This window comes from Emys orbicularis, chromosome 23, assembly GCF_028017835.1.
Source record: "Emys orbicularis isolate rEmyOrb1 chromosome 23, rEmyOrb1.hap1, whole genome shotgun sequence".
NCBI lineage: Eukaryota > Metazoa > Chordata > Testudines > Emydidae > Emys > Emys orbicularis.
Genome location: NC_088705.1, coordinates 7,521,866 through 7,540,843, shown reverse-complemented (window position 1 = coordinate 7,540,843; position 18,978 = coordinate 7,521,866). Strand labels below are relative to the sequence as shown.

The 18,978-nt window shown below is 49.4% G+C and overlaps 1 protein-coding gene across 1 annotated transcript in view; it reads left to right on the top strand.

Moving 5' to 3' along the window:
* Positions 1-1,593: 1,593 nt before the first annotated feature.
* FNDC5 (fibronectin type III domain containing 5) overlaps positions 1,594-18,978 on the top strand; it is a 28,796-nt gene continuing 11,411 nt past the window's right edge. Inside the window, exons 1-2 of the mRNA XM_065421838.1 lie at positions 1,594-1,690; positions 17,322-17,437. Coding sequence (XP_065277910.1) covers positions 1,594-1,690; positions 17,322-17,437 — 213 coding nt within the window. The remainder of the gene's footprint in view (positions 1,691-17,321; positions 17,438-18,978) is intronic.

Here is an 18,978-nt window from a genome sequence, read left to right as displayed (position 1 = left end):
AAACCATAGGCAGGGGTCACCTTACCCACCTCTTAAATGCAACTACCCCTGGGGTGAAACACTGCATCTGCTTAACTATGCACAGCAGTTTAAGATGGGAAATGAATATCCCACCTGAATGACACTGCAGGGGAAAGTTTAAGGAGACCGAAGGTAGTGACCCCAAACTGAATTTGGCCAGGACACCAGGATGAACCCCCCTCTTCTTAGTTAGGACCTTGGTTTTTATATCTCATTAACTGAGGGGCCTTGCCAAAGGCTTTCTGAAAGTCCACCCTTGTCCACATGCTTGTTGACCCCCTCAAAGAATTCTAATAGATTGGTAAGGTATGATTTCCCTTTACACAAGCCATGGGAACTTCTCCCCAACATACCATGTTCATCTATGTGTCTGGCCATTCTGTTCTTTATAGTTCCAACCAATTTGCCTGGTAATGAAGTTAGGCTGGTCTGTCATTGTCAGAATCCTCCGGAGGCTTTTTAAAAAACCCTGTTACATTAGCTACCCTCCAGTCCTCTGATTTAAGCCACACACCACAGTTAGTAGCAGGAGCCTTCCGGAGAATTTTCCAGACCCTCTGAACACTGACCTTTCTTGGACTGGAGCATCGCGCTGGGCCCCCAGCCCCAGAATTAGGTGCAGCCTGGCGAAGCAGCCAGCGCCCTGGGGTTAATCCCCGAGTTGTGCAGGGCTGTGATTACACAAGGCAGCCTCCGGCTCGCTCCCATCGCATTGCCCTGCGGGGGGCCGGGCTGCGAGCCCACGGGAGGCCGGGCTGCGAGCCCGGGGGACGGGCGGGCTGCGAGCCCAGAGGGGGGCCGGGCTGCGAGCCTGGGGAGGACGGGCTGCGAGCCCAGAGGCGGGCCGGGCTGCGAGCCCAGAGGGGGGCCGGACTGCGAGCCGGGGGTGGCTGCGAGCCCGGGGGGGGGGGCGGGCTGCGAGCCCGGAGGGGGGCCAGGCTGCGAGCCCACGGAGGGCCGGGCTGCGAGCCCGGGGGGGGGGGGGGGGCTCTTCATCTTTTGCCCCGGGTGTTTCTGGTTCCTGCCTCCGAGACTGGGGGGCGGCTGCGGGGCAGGGGCAGCGGGTCCCCCGGAGCTGGCCGGGGGGTCCGAGCAGCGGCTGGCGGGCGGGGGGCTGGGAGGGGCGGGCAGGTTGCTGATGACGCGCTGACGGGGCTGGGAGCGGGTTGGGGGGGAGCCTTTTCCCATGAATGGAGCTGGCGGCCGGGGCACGTCCCCCCGCTGCAGCAGCGGCTCGCGGCGCGTAGCAGCCCCATGGAGCTCAGCCCCTCCGCTTTTCCCTCCCCGCAGCCCGGCCGCCGCCCCGCCGCCCTGGCCCGGGAGCCGGAGGGCAGGAGCCAGCCCTGAGCGGCGGAGCAGCGAGGCAGCCCCCTCCCGCCCCGGGCGGAGCGATGGATCGTGGAGCCGCAGCGCCGGGGAACTGTCCGCGGTCCTGAGATGCCCGCGCCGGGTCCCTGTCTGCGGGAAGAGGCGCTGGGCTCCCGCTGCCCCCCCTGAAGCGGTGCGGCAGGGTCTGTCCCCCCTGCGCTGCCGTGGAGCCCGGGGCCTGAGCCGTCGGCACAGGGATGCAGGATGCACCCGCTCTGGAGGATGGATCACGTTTTCATCTACATCAACGCAGCCCTGTTGTTTTATTTTAGCTATGCCAGCCTGTTCCTCGTGGAGGCAGGTAAGGAGCAGACAATACCTGGCGGGGAGCCTGGGGGGTTAGCGGGGCTCATCGGATTCTCCTGCTTTTCTCTGTGCATGCTGGAAATTGCAAAGCCCCCGCGCCCTTTGTAAAGCTCTTCCCCCCAAGCAGGTCTCCTTTCCCGGCAGAGAGATGCTCATAAACTTCCAGTGGGTGCTGGGTTCTCCAGGGTCCTCCTGGGCGTTAACACATTTGAGAGACACTGTGGGTGCCGTGACTCAGTGTCCTGTAATGGGAGTTGGGGACAGGTCCAGGTCACTGAAGTGTAACTTCACTGCTTTGCACACACAGCGCAGGCAAGCTAGCAACTCCTGGCCTTCTCCTGCCAACCTGGACAGAGAAAGAGGGTCCTGGGCGGGGGTGGAGGGAAGAGGGTTGGGGCTGGAGGGGAGGGGAGGGGATGCTTGGTAGACTCACTAAAAAGAGGATTTAATAACAACATAGGAGAAAATGAAGCCGTGTCCAGAGTCTGCAGGGGGTGTGTGGATCCTGTGTGCGTGGGCAGGAGGTATGCTGTGTGGTCTACTCTGAGCACTAGAGATCAAGGACTATATCTGTGTGAATGGGAAACAGTTTCCATTTATCACTGACTCTGACTCCTCCCCCGCCCCAGCCAAGTAAGGGCTGAGGGCTAGTGATTTTAGAGGCCCAACTTGTGACCCCATAAAGGAGCCTGGTTTTTAGTCACGTGCTGAGCACCTACCTTCTGAAAACCAGGGCCCTTTAACGTGTCTCAAGCTGGGCACCCAAAGTCACTAGTCTCTTGAAAATGTAGGTCAGAGTAATAACCAGGTGGCATGAAGCAGTCATGAGAGAAGTGCAGAAAGTCGGACCCATTCTTTGGACACTCACTAGTGAGGACACTGCCACGGAGGAGAGTGTTATCTCCCCTAAGAAAGGTGCCTTCTCCAATTAACAGCCTGAACCACAACCGAAAAGGTAAAACCGGTCCACCTTGTTCATGTCATGCTCTGTTAACTGTAGCTCCTTCCCCTCTACACCTACCAGCCTATTCAAGGAGCCCTGAAGACACCCCGGCTCCTGGAAGCCGTATGGGCTTTAAGAGAATGAGACTAGCTGTTTTGGCTACTTGCTGCGGTACATTGTGCCTTGACCACATAATAACCAGGCCCCTTTTATCTGAAGTGCTTTTAGTGGCTGTTTTCTTTGGGATGTTGAGGAAGAAGCTTTCTGAAAGGAAGAGGTCACCACATAATTAGTTCTAATTTTTTTAAAAGGGCTGATGTGTCCTCAGATATACCCCCCTTCTCTGCAGAGCTTTCTCTGTGTTTTCACCCCATAAACAGGCCTGTAGGTGTCATTTTGCTCTGGACCCTCATATGTACGGCCCACACACCACACAGTTACATTTTGAAAGAATCGTTACAAGTCCAGACACAATCAAAGGATTCTATTTACTCATACAAAGGACTGTCACACTCACTCATTACATTGCAGGTAATATGGCTTTGGCAAAACAGCTGCCTTGATTTACAAAATGCGGATTGCAAGAAGATCTTGCACTCCAGTATTCTGTACACATTTATTGGTGACGTCCAGTTCCAAGAAGTGAAAATTCCTGTATCCGATCCAGACTGGTTAGTGGCTGTAGTTCTGAGAGTCCTTGTCCTATTTGTGCTGGGACAGAAGTGACCTCAAAAATGTGCCTTTGGTTTTGATACAATTGTCCTTGGCCATTGTTCATGTTGCCAGAAGACACAGAAATCCTGAAGTTACCACTTTGCAAATTAGAGGCTGGGAGACATGGTGGGATTTATTAAAAATATTCCTAAGAGAATGAAACAATGGGGAAAATACACACAGCACAATGAAGACATTTGCAATTGAAATATCCTTCCCAGTTTCTTGTAAACTGGAACAATCTCCTCTCCTTCTTCTTATCCACCTGAGTCAGCCAACTGGGAATAAACAAGGGGTTTTGTCCTGTCGTAATTTTTTTGGGCTTGTTTGTTTTAACTGTGTCTGTTGTTGTCATTGTTTTGTGTATTGTAAAGTGCCTAGGAGTCACTGGCAGAGGGGGTAGGTATATGAAGATAGCAGCATGATCTCGTGGTTAAAGCACAGACCCGGAAAGGAGATCTGGGTTCTATTTTCAGCTTTCTGACCTTGAGCAAGTAACTTCACCTCTGTGACTTCTATTGATATGGCCCCTGTCCTCACAGTATCTGAGCCCTTCACAGACATTATTGGGTTTGTTCTCACACCATCCTCATTTTGCAGAAATGGAGCCGAGGCCACAAAGAGATGAAGAGATTTACCCAAGGTCACACAGAGAGTCTGTGACAGCTCGGAATTGAACCTCGGTTTCCCAAGCCATAACCACAAGATCATCCTTCCTCCCCAGCCGTGGCTTCTCCATCTGTAAAATGGAGATGATGATATTTCCTTGTCTCACAGGAGACTCCTAAAGATAAACCTATTACTGTCTGCAAAGTGCTTTGAGATCCTCAGATGAAAGGTGTGAGAGAAAGGTAGAGTGTTCATATATTTATTAATGGGTTAGGAGTGAGCCTATGGATTCTAACACTCCTCAGAAAATACATCCCCTGTGAAATCCTATGTGTGCTTCAGCAAAGAGAAAGAGGTGGGTGTGGGTGTGCATGCCTGTGTGAAAAAAGAGAGACGTTTGTTAAATTACAGGGATTTTGTTTCTCCGAATTAGTATAAATACCTCACTCCCTCACATGGGCAGGAACTGGCTGGCACAATCCTTTGGGAATGGCTTCATGGCAATGCCAATGCCAGGCCCTGCCAATGGATGTGGACACAAAAACAATCTGTCCTTGGGGTCCAGGTTCATGCAGACAATTTAAAAACACTCTTTCTTGGCAAAGGACTGGAGAATAGTATTGCAAACATCCCCTACTAATTTAGCAATCAAGGGTAGTGTGGCATGGTCTGGGGCAGGGGCCCTGTAATGCACACATAGGTGTGTCTGTGTAGGGGATTCTTTGCATGTGGCATTCTGCAAATCAGGTCTATTTTGTTGTATGATCAGAAAGCTACAGCAAGAGGAGAAATGCAGAGATGACTGGAAAAGAGGAATAGTATTGAAAGGAAAAGGTGGATGTGTAAAGTAGTCTCTGAACTGTAATGCTGTTGGACAGCTGTCAGGTTCAGGCCAGCAATTGCATTAGCAAAGCCCTCCAACTAATTTCTATAGCTGTCTGCACAGGGGGATCACTGAGAAAATATTTAAGTCATTTAGTGGGTCTGAAATATGCTTTAGCTTTATAACAGCACTCAGCTTTGAGCCTGAGTGGCCTGCTCGGCCTGGCCTGTTAGTCCCTGAGCTGCCATCGGCCCGTTCCTCATCACTCAGAGGTAATGAAAGAGGGAAGTGAGCTTGCAGAACATGGAGTCACAGGGCTGCCATTATGGACTGCCGGAGCAGCAGGGGGATGCTATGCAAAGATGATAAAAGACTTCAAAATAGGCCAAGGCCATTACAACTTCCCAGTGCAAACAGCTCTCCTGCCATCTGCTATACACAGTGCATTTCAAGTCCGGTTTGTCCCTAGGAGGCAGAGGGGAAAGATACAACACTTCCCAGAGGGCTACACAGAGCCACCCTGCAGTGTAACTAAGGGCCTGCTCCTACTGAAGTCAATAGCAAAACTTTCATTGACTTCAGTGGGAGCTGGACAGGGCCCCAAGTCCTGTAAATTCAGGGCGTCAGGCTCTCTTTGCCATCCACGTCCCCTGTCAAAGAACATCTGGCTGGATTCTGGGCACTCTTCCTGCTTCAAGGCAGCTCAGTGTTCTCAACATCCCCAGACACTTATAGTGCCCTTTAGCTATTCCTAAAAGCTTTTGTCTGCCCTCAGCTTCTCCCAGGCAGCCCCACTGACTACAAGGGGGCAGAAGAGATGCAACTGAGGGCAGGTGTGGATCTTGGTAACTGGCCCCGATCCTGTGAGGTGCTGAGCACTCTGAACTCCCGCTGAAGCCAATGGGAGCCGAGGGCACGCAGCACCTTGCAGGGTCAGGCCCATTATCAGAACCTGAAGTGAGCAGTGAAAGGAGGAATGCACTAGAAAGCAGTTGGCAGTCTGACATGTCAGATTACAGATGGCAAAGCGACCCACCTGAGCCTGCCCCCATCTCTTTGCTGCCTTGGCGTTTCCTGGCCAACTGATGGACTTCATAAGCACTCTATTGATTTCTACATTTGGCATGAGCGTTAATTGAAGTGCCGAGATTTCTAACCTCAGCCTCTAAGCAGGGAACATATTATCCGAAGCAGCCAAGGTTTTCATATGTTCCAAGCACCACCTCTTTCTGAGAACATACATGTGACAAATGGGGATTCATTCCACAGACGGACAGGCTCCGTTCACACCCATATTAACCCCTCTTACACACACACACACACACACACACACACACACACACACACACACACACATATGATATCACTTCTTGCATAAGCACCTTCAATGGAGTTGCACCCACTTTGGTGCTGAATTTGACCCAGTACTTTTACTACTGGTTGTCAAGTAAAAACCTCCTATTTCATGAAGTACCCAGAAGCCAAATTAATGCCTGACACAAGAATAATTCAGTTAAAAGAATAAATTTACTGAGAACCGAAGCATGCAAATTTTATATGCTTAGTGAAGCTCTGAGTGTCTGATAGAGGAACAAACCTGTTTCAGATCTATATAGAAAAGATCCCTATTATGCATCAGATCCTGACATCAAGTAGCTGCAGAATAAGTGTTCATTGTGTAGGTACGAGGGGGGAGGGTCCCAGAGCTTGGGCTCCAGCTCAACCCCGAATGTCTACACTGCAATTTTATAGCCCTGCAGTCCAAGTCCCGTGAGCCCAAGTCAGCCCACATGGACCAGCAGTGCGTGTTTAATTGCAGTATAGACATAACCTGTGTGGTCTTGGGCTAATCATTTAACCTGTCTGTGTCTTTATTTCTCCATCTGTCAAACCACAACTGTAAGTCTTACCTACTTCCCAGGGCTGGTTATTGTTCGTACAAGTGATTGGCAAGCGGACTGTGCCATTTGCATAACTGCTCAGTGTTGTTGTGATGGAACACTGAATTGTGACGTCATGAAAATATGCTGAAAAATGCCAGTTGGCTACTTCTTAGCAAATCAAAGCTGAAAGAATAGAAGCCAGAGGCAGAGAAATCCTATGACCGCCCCCCTGCCCCAGTCCACAGCTTTGAGGATCAGGGCAGCAATGTTCCCTACAATGCATCTTTTAGTGCCTTGTCCAGTTTAGCTGTAAATGTTAGTTGATTAGGTTAGTTCACTTACAGTGATCTGGGAATTACTATTATTTATTTATTTGTTTGTTTGTTATTTATTATTTGTATTGCAGTAGCACTTAGGAGCCCCAGTTATGGGCCAGGGCCCCATTGTGCTAGTTGCTGGACAAACTCATCTGTATAAGTACTGCATGTGGTGTCCATTTTAGGGCAATTCTGCATTGCTTGCTCACTCGGAGCTACTACCAAAGTCAAGTTAGGTGCGCAAGGAATGCAGGATGGGTTCTTTATTGGGAATTATGCAGATGCTTTGAGAGAATATACCACAAACTGACAACTTGAACCCTGAGGCTGAGCTTTTCAAAGCTGCCTAAGGAATCAGGATGCTCATTTCCCATTCAAATGAATGGGACCGGGTATCCAAATCCCCTAGGTATCTTTGAACATCTCAGCCTTGTAGTACTTCCATTCTTTGTTGTGCAGTAGCAGCACAGAGCGTTTGCTATGCTCGCCAGGTGATTTGTGTCTTAAGTGCTAAGATACAAATCTTCTATCACAGGTATATTAAAAAACAAACAAACAAACCTAACTAGCTCTTATGGGGGCAAAACAGTATGTGAAAGAAGCAACAGTACGGTAGTAACAGTAGCCAAACATTACATTAGAGCACAAGCTTTCAGGTTTGTCATGTAAGTCTTTGCCCTTCTATAGTGGATTTCAAATAATCTTTTGGCACAACCCCCTTGAGAGGCAGGTGTATTATCCCCATTTTACAGATGGGGAAACAGAAGCACACAGAAGTTCACAGTCAGAATGTTCCGCAGGGCTCAGCATCCCCACAACTTGGGACAGATTTTCAGAAGCGCTCAGCATATTGGGTGCTGCTCTCTTTGGAAAAACCTGGCCATAAATGGCACAATGTGGGCTGCTGGGAGCTCTGCACATCTAAAAATCTGGTCTTTATTCAGGTGCCTAGGGGGGGAGCAGATCTCTTCTGAAAATCTGGATGCAAACATGGGTGCTGAGCATGTGAAACGCTAGCCCCACGTGGTTTGCCCAAGGACACCATGCCTCAGAGGCAGGGCTAGAACAGAATCCAGATCCTTTTTCTCACGGACTTGTGTTCTATCGGGTAACTGTATTTGTACTGTATTAGGCAACACTCCCTGCCTGGCAAATGCTCTTATTTTCAGCTGATAAATCTCCTGGATACTGAGTTTCCTCTGCAGTGGCAGCTGGTCAGGAAGTTTACACAGGAAGGACAATGGTTTCTCTGGGCAAGGAATAAGAATGGGTGGAGGTTTTTTTCCCCTGGGTTAGAGAGGAGACCATTCTGATCCCATAAACCACTGCATGTGCTTTGGACTAGCACAGATGTAGACTGTGCAAATTAACCTCTTTTGCCAAATAGCACTGTCCTTCTGGAACGGAGAGTTTGAATCATTTAATTGGAAGAAAACACCCAATTTAATATGAAAATGGTTAACGTGGCTGGTACAAATCTGTCTGGGGATTGGTCCTGCTTTGAGCAGGGGGTTGGACTAGATGACCTCCTGAGGTCCCTTCCAACCCTGATATTCTATGACTCTACTACTAAAAAGGAAAAGGAGAGCCAATAACCTGCATCCACCCCAAACAGAAGGAAATCATAGAATCATAGAGTTAGAAGGGACAGTAAGGGTTGGGTCATCTAGTCTAACCCCCTGACAAGATGCAGGATTTGTTGTGTCTAAACCCTCCAAGACAGATGGCTCCAGCCTCCTTTTGAAAACCTCCAGTGAAGGAGCTTCCACCACCTCCCGAGGCGTCTGGTCCACTGTCCTATTGTTCTTACAGTTAGGAAGCTTTTCCTGAGATTTAATCTAAATCTGCTGTGCCGGGGTGGGCAAACTTTTTGGCCCGAGGGCCACATCTGGGTATGGAAATTGTATGGCAGGCCATGAATGCTCACGAAATTACCGAGGTGGAGGGAGGGGGACTCATGGGGTGTGGCATGAGGGGTGGGGCTCTACAGGGGCAGTACCGGGGACTCCTAGGGGCCCTACCAGCAGTGACACCAAGGCAGCCCTACCAGGCAGCGCCAAGGGCGGAGGCACCCTAGCTGGGACGGGTGCGGCCCTGGGCGGTTGAGAGTCTTGAGGGAGGGGGCCGTAGGAGACTGGGAGGGTCCGGGCTGCGATGACAGGCTGATGAGGAATGAGGCGAGTCTCTCGGAGGAGCGGTGCCTCAGGAATTGGTCGATGAAGGAGCTCGCGGTTCCGATTAGGGGCTGTATCCTGCGATGCTGCTGGCCTTGATCATTGGGTGGAGGTTGGCGCAAGGAGGCTGGCGCTTCGGGGATTGGGAGCACTGCTGCGTAGGGGTGGGGTTCTGATCCCGGAAATAGCGCGGTGAAGTATGGGTAAGCGGTGCCAGTCGCGCCTGCACAGTGTGGCTCTGCATGCGGGAAGATGGTGCTCATCAAGGAACTGTGAGTTGGGGGCTGGGGAGTGCTGGGCGGGCGGAGCAGGGCAAGCCTCTGACCCCACTCCCCGGCAGCAGCTCGAGGGCCGGATTAAAAGGTCTGACGGGCCAGACGCGGTTTGCGGGCCGTAGGTTGCCCACCCCTGTGCTATTCTGTTGTTTGAACCCACTGCCTCTTGTCCTGCCCTCTGTTGCAAGAGAGAACAACTTTTCTCCATCTTTTTTATGGCAGCCATTCAAGTATTTGTCATGTCATGTCCCCCCTTAATCTCCTCTTTTCCAAACTAAACATACCCAGTTCCTTTAGCCTTTGCTCATATGGCTTGTGTTCCATCCCTCTGATCATCTTTGTCGCTCGCCTCTGGATCCTTTCCAGTTTCTCTGCATCCTTTCTATACATTGGTGACCAAAATTGGACACAGTCCTCCAGCTGAGGCCTAACCTAATCAAAGAGGAGTTGCTGCAGGTTGGAGTCTAGTGAATCCGGGGCTGGCATCCAACTGCTAAAATATGTGGAGGAAACTGACCCTGTGCATGTTATTAAAAAAGTGAGATATGGAGTTAATTAGAGACCTGCTACTCCTTTCCAACCATGTAAATATTAAAGGGCAGTGGAGTCGCTTGTGTATCAGTAAGGGCTGGTAATTCTACCACTATAATCAGCTTGTTCTGTATCAGTGGCTTGGCTCTCATGTGATTATTTGTCCCCTGGTCTCTAAATGTAAAAGAGCAAGTCATTTATTACACTCTCCAGCTTCCTAAGAACATTTCTCTCATGATACATAGCCGCAGACAGAGAGGGGCCACAAACCAGAACTTTTTACCCGAAACATGCTGAGGATGTGGGCTCTGGATTAAACTGGCCCCCGGATCTGGCCCTCGGATTGCAAAACTAAAACCCAGACCATCCCCATTTCTTCCCGTCTCTAGGATTTAATCAGGTTAAACAAATACTGGAGCATAACGATCTGAAACATTAGGCTAGGGCCCAATCCTTCAGTCATTATCAATGCTCACTTCAAAGAAGGATCTGCTTGATTGCACTCTGCAAGCCAGATGCTGGGGAAGAGTGTCTCCTGCGACTGAGAGCCACTCAGTTCAGGAGATTGGGGGGCATCAGGGACAGGGGGTGGTGTATGGCAGCCCTGTGGTGAGTTAATGCAGCTAAGAAGCTAACTTATACACCAGCTGAAGATCAGCTCCGCCAGCTCCTCCCACCAGCGCAATTCTCATCTGGCCAGTTATGGCCAGAATCCAGCTCCTTTGTGCTGCCTGAATGGCACAAAATGACCTAGTCCTAACTGAGAATCTGGTCCAATGCCTTCACATATACTCACAGCTCCCCATGGAGTCGGTGAGTGGAGGCTGTGGAGTTTGGACCATGACTGTAGCATTTTGTAAGGGGGTGGGTGGTTTGCAGGAAATAATTGACTCCTTTCTAGCACTAAAGAATCACCAGTTGGGCTTTTTGTTCTTTGAAACTGTCTGATTTCATTTCTCTCATGTGACTCAGAGCCTGAATGGCTGTGGTGGACGGGTCCATGCTCCCTCCCACTCCCCTGCAGGCTTCCGTCATTAAAACACTCGAGAAAGCTGAAGACTGCTTCAGCCCTTGCTAAATACCCCATAAAGTTGACAAGCAATTATACCTGCTGAAGAAAATCCCACGGTGAGAGCAAAGAAAGGGCTCTGAGATGGAACTAAAGCAATTCCTTTCACACACCTCTCTGCTTTGGAGAGAAAGGACCCCCACAGCCCTCGAAGGGAGAGGGGGTGTGCTTCAGTGCCTTGGAGAGAACATTGTTCAGAAGATTTAACAACAGCTCCTTCCCCTGCAGGTCATGTTCTTATGCCACTTGCTTCTGCTATAAAGGTCATGGCACAGGGAACAAAAAGCCAGGGTGATTTAATCCTGACATTTACCGCTTCCCCTAGGAAAGGACATGCAGCTGGTAGGTCCTGCTTGGGCTCAAGGATGCAATGAAGGGACCAGGTAGTGATGGGAAAGACTGATCCATTTCAGAGCCTTGGCTGTGGCTTAGGTTCCTGGCCCTCTTGCTGGAGGCTTTGAAGAATTTAAGTCTTTCACAGCAGTAAAGGAGCTGCCTGCAGAATAGGAACGAAGCAATTCAGAAATTACCCGTGGTCCCAGTGCAAGCCATGTTAGAGTGGGAAGAGAGTTCACTCTACTCCATCTGCTTTCACGTACAGTCACAGACCTGGTTGCAGCTTCTGAAGGAGCTGAGATCACAGCAAACAGATTGCTTGGGAGGTTTCTCACCTTTGCACCCCAAACCAGGGGAGACTAAACTTAGAAAGGGGCGCCAATACTGTATCCACCTTCTGAACAGATGACTCAGCCAGTGGAAGTGACCTCAAAGGATGTGATAGTACCACAGATCCTCACTTCCATTGTTTAATTACTTCTTCCTGCAGCTTGCATGGCAAGGAGACACGAAATTCGCTTGTACTCTCAACTGCACAGTAAAGGCTCACTGCTAAACAGGGGGCATTGCTAACTGAGAGTGGCTTCCAAAGAAAGATCTGCAACAGCAAGAGTTGTGGTTCAAGCAGAGGGGCCAGGAATTCCTGAGCAAAGTGAGCCCCTAACATTGACTCTCTTTGTGTCCTTGGGCACCTCATTTAATGTCTGCCTCAGTTTGTCCATCTGTGCAATGGGAATGAAATACCTACATACTATCCAAGGAACAGTAAGGGACTGATTAGTTTATTTCTGTTTAACTGTGTTGGGGCCTATTCTCTTCTCTGGGTGGATCCCATAGGAGCCGGTAAACAGTTTGAACCTGCCTTCCCTTAGAGAGGCTAGTACTGCACAGTGTGTGAACTCTTGGGAATTCACACCGCTTTTGTGACTCTTGTAGGAAGGCTAGGAATTCCCAAGAGCAGACATCCCTATTCCAAAAACTCCTGTTACAGAAAGCAAGTGTGAGCTTTAAGAAATGAACCCCTGTGTCTTCTGGCTAGAGCGCAATTCTTATTTTGTACATTTCTTACCCAGCATCTAAAGAGTCCAACATACCACATCTGATCTTTGGTCAAAAAGTGCCTGGTGTCTCCCTTGCAGGGAAGCTAGTGGAAGGTCAGATTTTCAAAAGCAGCTTAGGAACGCAGGTACCACTGCCTTACAGTGAGACTTGTGCTTCTAAGTCACTTGGGAGCTGTTGGAAACCCCACTCTAAGACTTTAGCAGCCAGGGCTCAAGTAGGGTGACCATATGTCCTGATTTTATAGAGACAGTCCTGATTTTTGGGTCTTTTTCTTATATAGGCTCCTATTACCCCCCCACCCCTGTCCTGATTTTTCACATTTGCTGTCTGGTCACCCTAGGCTCAAGGAAATTTAGCAGGCATTAAGGAGGGGGTGACACTGCAGAAAGCTGCTGATGCATCGCAGTGCATGGGTTGAGATGGAATGGAAACTGATCAAAGCTGAAGACAAAGGGATCAGACTCTGAGGGGGAAATCCTTCAGGAACTTGTGCTGAAGTAGGCAAAAGACATCTCCCCTCTAAGGGCAGAGAGAAGACAGAAGAGTGTCTGGGAGACCTGTAGCTGAGGCCAGGCCAGAAGTGGATACCTGATTGGGCTCTCAGCTTACATGGGCAGCAGGCACAGGGCTTTGGGTGGGTCTGGTACCTTTCTTAAGCAACTATCCAGGGGACCAAGAAAAATCAGTTTGATAGAGCAGTACACTCACTGTATCCAAGGCTACTCTAGGCCAGACTCTAAAGGCAAGATGCTGGCTAACAAGGATGGTCTCTTATATCGGCTCCACTGTATCATTTATAAATAGGGCATTAGGTACAGTTAAAGTATTAGAGATGCATAAGCTATTAAGTACAGATTATATACTGTATACTGTACCTAGCACTAAATATACATATTGTATAATATATAGAGATGACATTGAATATAGATCAGATATACTAGATAGGAGGTATGAGGTAGGCATAGTCAATCAGATATAGGTCAGGTACTATATTGGGTATACTGTACATAGGGTATTGAATATAGATCCAATAGTGATGATATATAGGGTATTAGATATAGATCAGATATTGGTTAGGCATAGGAGTACCTCTAGGTACAGATCCATAGATAGATATGAGCTAGTAGGCATAGTTTGGGTACCACTCTAGCACTGGGTATGGATTGGCAGGGTACTCTACATACTATTCATGGTGTAGTTTTTAGTCAATCTCCCCAACTAATAGATGATTATTGGTTGACACCAGCAAGGGCTGTGATATCAACCCCTGTGCAACAGCAACCTAACAGGCAGGTAGGGAGCTTCCCATCCTACCGGCCTCCTGCTTCTGACACCGGGAGCCGCTGGTGGTAAGATGAGAGGCCAGCGACAAATCAGTCCAAAGCCATAAATGTTTTCTCTCTCTTTAAAGAAAAAAAGCTGCTTAATAATCAGCAGAGCATTTAACGAGAGGCAAAGAGCATATTCATGGTAATCTTCACTGCTTGTGCCTCCTTGCTGCGTGGAGAAGGCTATGCCCTGCGTTCTCCAAAAGGGCCCAGAATATGCAGGTGTGAGGTATGGCTATGACACACAGCGCCTGGGGGATGCAGGGCTAGGGTCCACCTTGTGAAAGCTCCCTGCTGGAAAGAAACAAAAGAGTGATCATGGTTTGTTTCACAGCAGCCATTGCCCATGAGAAACCGGCATGATTTTATTTTAACTAAACAAATGGGGCCGTGAGTTCCCCTGGCACAAAAAGGAGAACATCTTTTCATGTGCATGCATGTCGCTAACTCAAACTCCGCCAAACAGATGCTCTTTCAGTTTTGAGAGAGGAATTTGCTCCGGTGGGGTTATGGCCTATGAGTTGGAATGAAGTTAAATAGCTAAATCACAAACCCTGGAACATATGGTCTATTATTGACTAAAAGGCTGATGCAGCCGTCCCTAGTGCATCAGGAATTAATGTGCCTGGGGAGGGCTGGGTGACTGTTGCATAGAATGTTCCCCAGATATCCTGCCTGCATGTTGAAATGAGTTCAGACGAACATTACCCCCTCTGCCTCTGGGGTCACTTTCTGGTAACGGTTTGAGTTTTACTGACATAAGCATTCGCAGAAAGCAAAATTCAGAGCTGCACGCACGGTATCAGGGAATTCAACATTTAGATGTGTCCGCCTAAGCATTCGTGCTGAAAATGCTCACACAGAGCCACTCAGAGACCAGAAACTGGATCTCATCTATCTAATCACAACGCAACTGGAATTCCAAAGAAAGTGTGATCGACCCAGAGAGTAAGTTAGTTCACGGAATAAATCCAATCAGCAAATAGATTCAAGGAAATCCCAATCTCATCCTGGATCTTCCAGGACCTTCGTTGCAAATTATTCACTCAGCTCTATCCGTGGAGAACTTACTTGCCTCGCTTCGCATTTCTGCAAATGCTGGGTCTAATTCTCCTCTCACATCACTCTTATACTGGATTAACTCCATTGATTTCAGGCGTGCTTCCTGATTTACAGTGGGGTAAAGGGAGAACAGACTCGAGCCCATTGCGTTTGATTTTAGTGCATCTCCCTTTACCATCCGTCTCTTGGGGTTTCTATTGTGCAGATGGAGGTAGTGAAGTATCCTTAATCCCCCTCCCCACCTGCTCTCTCTCCTGGTCTGTATTGTGACTCCTGCTTTATAGGCTCCCGTCTCTGTGGAAACGTTCGGGCTGCAACCTTGCAGTGCACTTCACTATCACGTGTCAGTCTCGCAGCCTTATTTAACCTACTAATGTTGAAGGTGTTTGTTCTCCTTCTCCGTATCTGCTGGCTCTTCCCACCTCCCCCACATTTTATGTCATCAGAAAATTTAGGCATTTTTGATATTATCCTTTCCTCAAGGTCATTAATATCCCTGCTGGATTCAGATGCCAGTATTGGTGCCGCCCACATATTCCTTCTCCCCATCCTGAATGCTCTTTTATCCACACACTCTGTTTCTCTGTAATTCACTTGTTTCAATAACCTTCCCAATCCCAGGCGGTATAAATCACCCCATGCTGTGGTAGCCTCTCTCAACAACATCTGGGAAAGCACAATGGGCAGGGATTTAGCTGCATGGCTGTACTTTACAAGGGGGTAGACACCTCGCTCAAAGCACCATTACCATGCTGCAATCAGAGCCTGTTTTGTCTGCTGCACCCCCCTTGCCCCCACCTCTCAGCTCAGTCATAGCCTCATAGAAGTGAGGTTCTTACCCACGAAAGCTTATGCTCCCAATACTTCTGTTAGTCTTAAAGGTGCCACAGGACCCTCTGTTGCTTTTTACAGATTCAGACTAACACGGCTACCCCTCTGATACTCATAGCCTCAATACATTCTAGCACATTCATCAGGCATGACTCACGGACCTTCCCTGTGTGAAGCTCTGCAAACTGCCCCTTACTAAAATAAGACCCTACTCTGATTTGCAATTGGGTTTTTAAAGGGGGTTTAAGTAGTAGTGGAAAGTGCTGGACTGACATCCCTGGAGACCAAAGTCCTCTCTTGCTGCCTCAGCCGAGTCCAGAAGGGACTGGGCTAGGGGTGAGAAAGGAGCACTGGCCAGTGGCCCATCCTGTTCTTGGCCTCTCTGATGAGGCTGCCAACCAGGGGCTCATTTACTGACCATAATGAAAGGGATTTTTTTTTTTTTTTTTTTTTGGCTGCTGGGATCACAAATGCGTTTCACCTGGCCACGGAACAGATGGCAACAATTTCTGATTGATGCTGACCTGATCAAATAAAGGATCTTCCCTCTGCAAACTCTTTGAGCCACCGATCATTAGTTACTGCTCCATTTCAAGCCCCTGCCCAGCCTTTTGTGAGATTCCAACAATCTGGGCCAGGGCCTTTTTTATTGCCCTTTTTTGCTTCCTGAAGGACTGTGGTCTGGAACCCATCCAGGCCCGATGCCTTGTCTAGACCCTCCCATTCCTAATTGCCTCGTTACTGATTCCTGGAGCTTTTGAAGCATGATCAAACCCGCTGGCAATGGAAGCTCCCAGGCTTGACCGAGAGTGTTGTTTGGAAGGGGGCACAGGGTCATTACTTTCCTGTTCGTTCGAAGCCAGAAGGGTTGGTTGGAAGTTCAGCCAGTCCCTCACTTTGAAGAGCTCTGATCAGTCAGCCTGTCAGCTGTCCGCTCATCAGCCTCACAACTGTGGCCATTTAAAATAAATAAATCACAGGAGCCCTAACTTCTGCCCACCCTGGCCTTGTGGCACCACCAGGGGGCTTGTAAAGCATCAGCATTTCAAAGCAGCAGGGAAATAAAAATAAAAGAAACACCCCCCTCTTCACTGCATGTGGGTTTCAAATCCCCAAGGGCGTTAACTAGGGCACCAGCACTTCCGTACTTCCACCACCCTCGGCAACATGCTGAGTACCCAGGCAGGGTGCTGTTTGCTTTTCACTCTCACTGCAGTCCGGGCAAGCTCTAAGGGAGAAAGCAGGGGTGCGTGTGATAGACTAGCTAGATGAAGAGCATGTGATGGCATTGTGTGGCATAAAAGCTTTATCAGCATGAGTTTGGGATGCAGTGTCTAAAGGGTTAAATATTTTACATGCAGGTTTAATGCCACTCTAAATCATCCAAGGGGGCTGGAGAATTTAATGGCCACCAAAAACATGGTGTGTCTATGTCTCAAAGTTCCACACACCTGGAGCCACTACACAGGTGAAGGGCATCTGCAGCCCCCAAACTCCCCTAGCTGAGGGGCAGTGGCTGACCTGGGTTAAATCCTGTTTCCTCTTATTGCAGGAAACCATGTCTGATGCCCTACAGGAATCGACTGCTCCTCCTCTCTAGCTCCTTCCCTGTCTCCTGCCTGCATCAGTGACTTTGCCATAGTAAAGCTTGTGTTTTGTCTCCTTGCAGACAGCCCGTCCGCCCCAGTCAATGTCACAGTCAAACATCTGAAGGCCAACTCGGCTGTTGTGACCTGGGATGTTCTGGAGGATGAAGTTGTTATTGGATTTGCAATCTCCCAGCAGGTATCCTCACCATATGGCCCCCCTCCTCTCCACATGTGCTGGGTCCCCCTCAGCTCTACCCCACCTGCTTTGGGCCTTAGGAGCAGGGAAGAAAGGGCAAACTCTGGATTTATAATGGTGCATCCCGCACTGCCTGCAGCTCTCACAAGGCTCTTGCAGAGCTCTGACACGGAATCAGCCTCTTCCTTCACCTTAACCCATTTCCATGGGTTTGGATTTAGGACATGCCCCAAATGTATAATCCTGGGGACAGAGAAGAACTACACACTGACAGGGGAGTAGACAAGTTAGCATCAACCAGGGTGATTACCCCCAGGAATAGGGGTGACCGTGCAAAGCAACTCATGGTCTTCACAGCAAAGGGGCTGAGCGGGGGAATTGATCCATCAGCGAAATGCCCTTAGGGGATTCAGTGGTTTGGGAGACTGGAGAAGGGCTAGTTTGAAGGATTCCCCTATCCATCTCCACCTCATGCCCCACCCAGCTCTTAGTTACATCTCATGGCAGGGAAAGCAGTTATAGCTATGCACACAAATCTGCTCAGGGCCTGAGGCTGCTCCCAGTCATGTCCCTGGGAGTTTTGCTGCTGACTTCAGTGAGAGAAGGAGCAGGCCAGAACGATTTAATGCCTTCACACTTCCAGGGCCCAAAGGTGACTAGGCAGAAAATGCAACCTGACAGAGCTAACATCAGCCCCAAATCTCAGCAATAGCTCTGCCCAGTGGGTAAGTGCCGACAGGGATAGAACAATGAGAAGCTTCTCCATGGGGAAGACGAGAGCACATCTCTTTAAAGCCAGCATTGGGAGGTTGCCATTTCATTCATAGAGGATGAGATTCACCCGTGGAGAGGCCAGCACAAAACATCGGCGCCACGACATCTCCGAGGAACCGGGGACACTAGAAGCCTTGTGCTGGGCTCTGCAAAGGATGAATTTCACCCAGAAGCTCCAGATGCTTTGAGTGGAATTTGGGGCTCCTGCTCTGTTGTGACGTTATACAAGCTGAAGCTAGTGAGCGAGCTCCTGGGAGATGGCGCGTTACCAGGTGATATGGGCCTTGCACACCCCTGCCCTTAGGGTACGGATAAATACTAGAGAGATCCAGAGTCTGAACCATTCATCCAACTGGCTCTGAACCTCAGGGGAAATGGAACCAGCCCCCTCCACCAAGCCTTTACCAGGTCACCTTCTACAAGTACTGGGCCTGATTTCCCTCCAGTATCAATCAGGAGTATCTCCATTGAAGTCAGTGGAGTTACACTTGTGTCAGTGATGTCAGTGGGAGGAGGGCTGGGCCCACTGTTTCTGGCAAGTTGGATGAGCGAGTGGCTGTCACCTGCACCCGCTTGCATAAAAGCAGCTGTAGCTGCTCTCACTGCTTGAGACGCCTGTGATCAGATTAGAGCACATGTCTTTCCTCCTACGCACGGGCTAGGGGGACTTTAAATGGCAGCACTAAGGTGCTGTCAGGGGCCCTGGGGAGCAGTGGAAAGCGTCTATGTAGCAAGGCATCCGTTACCCAGACAGAACCCTCCCTCTG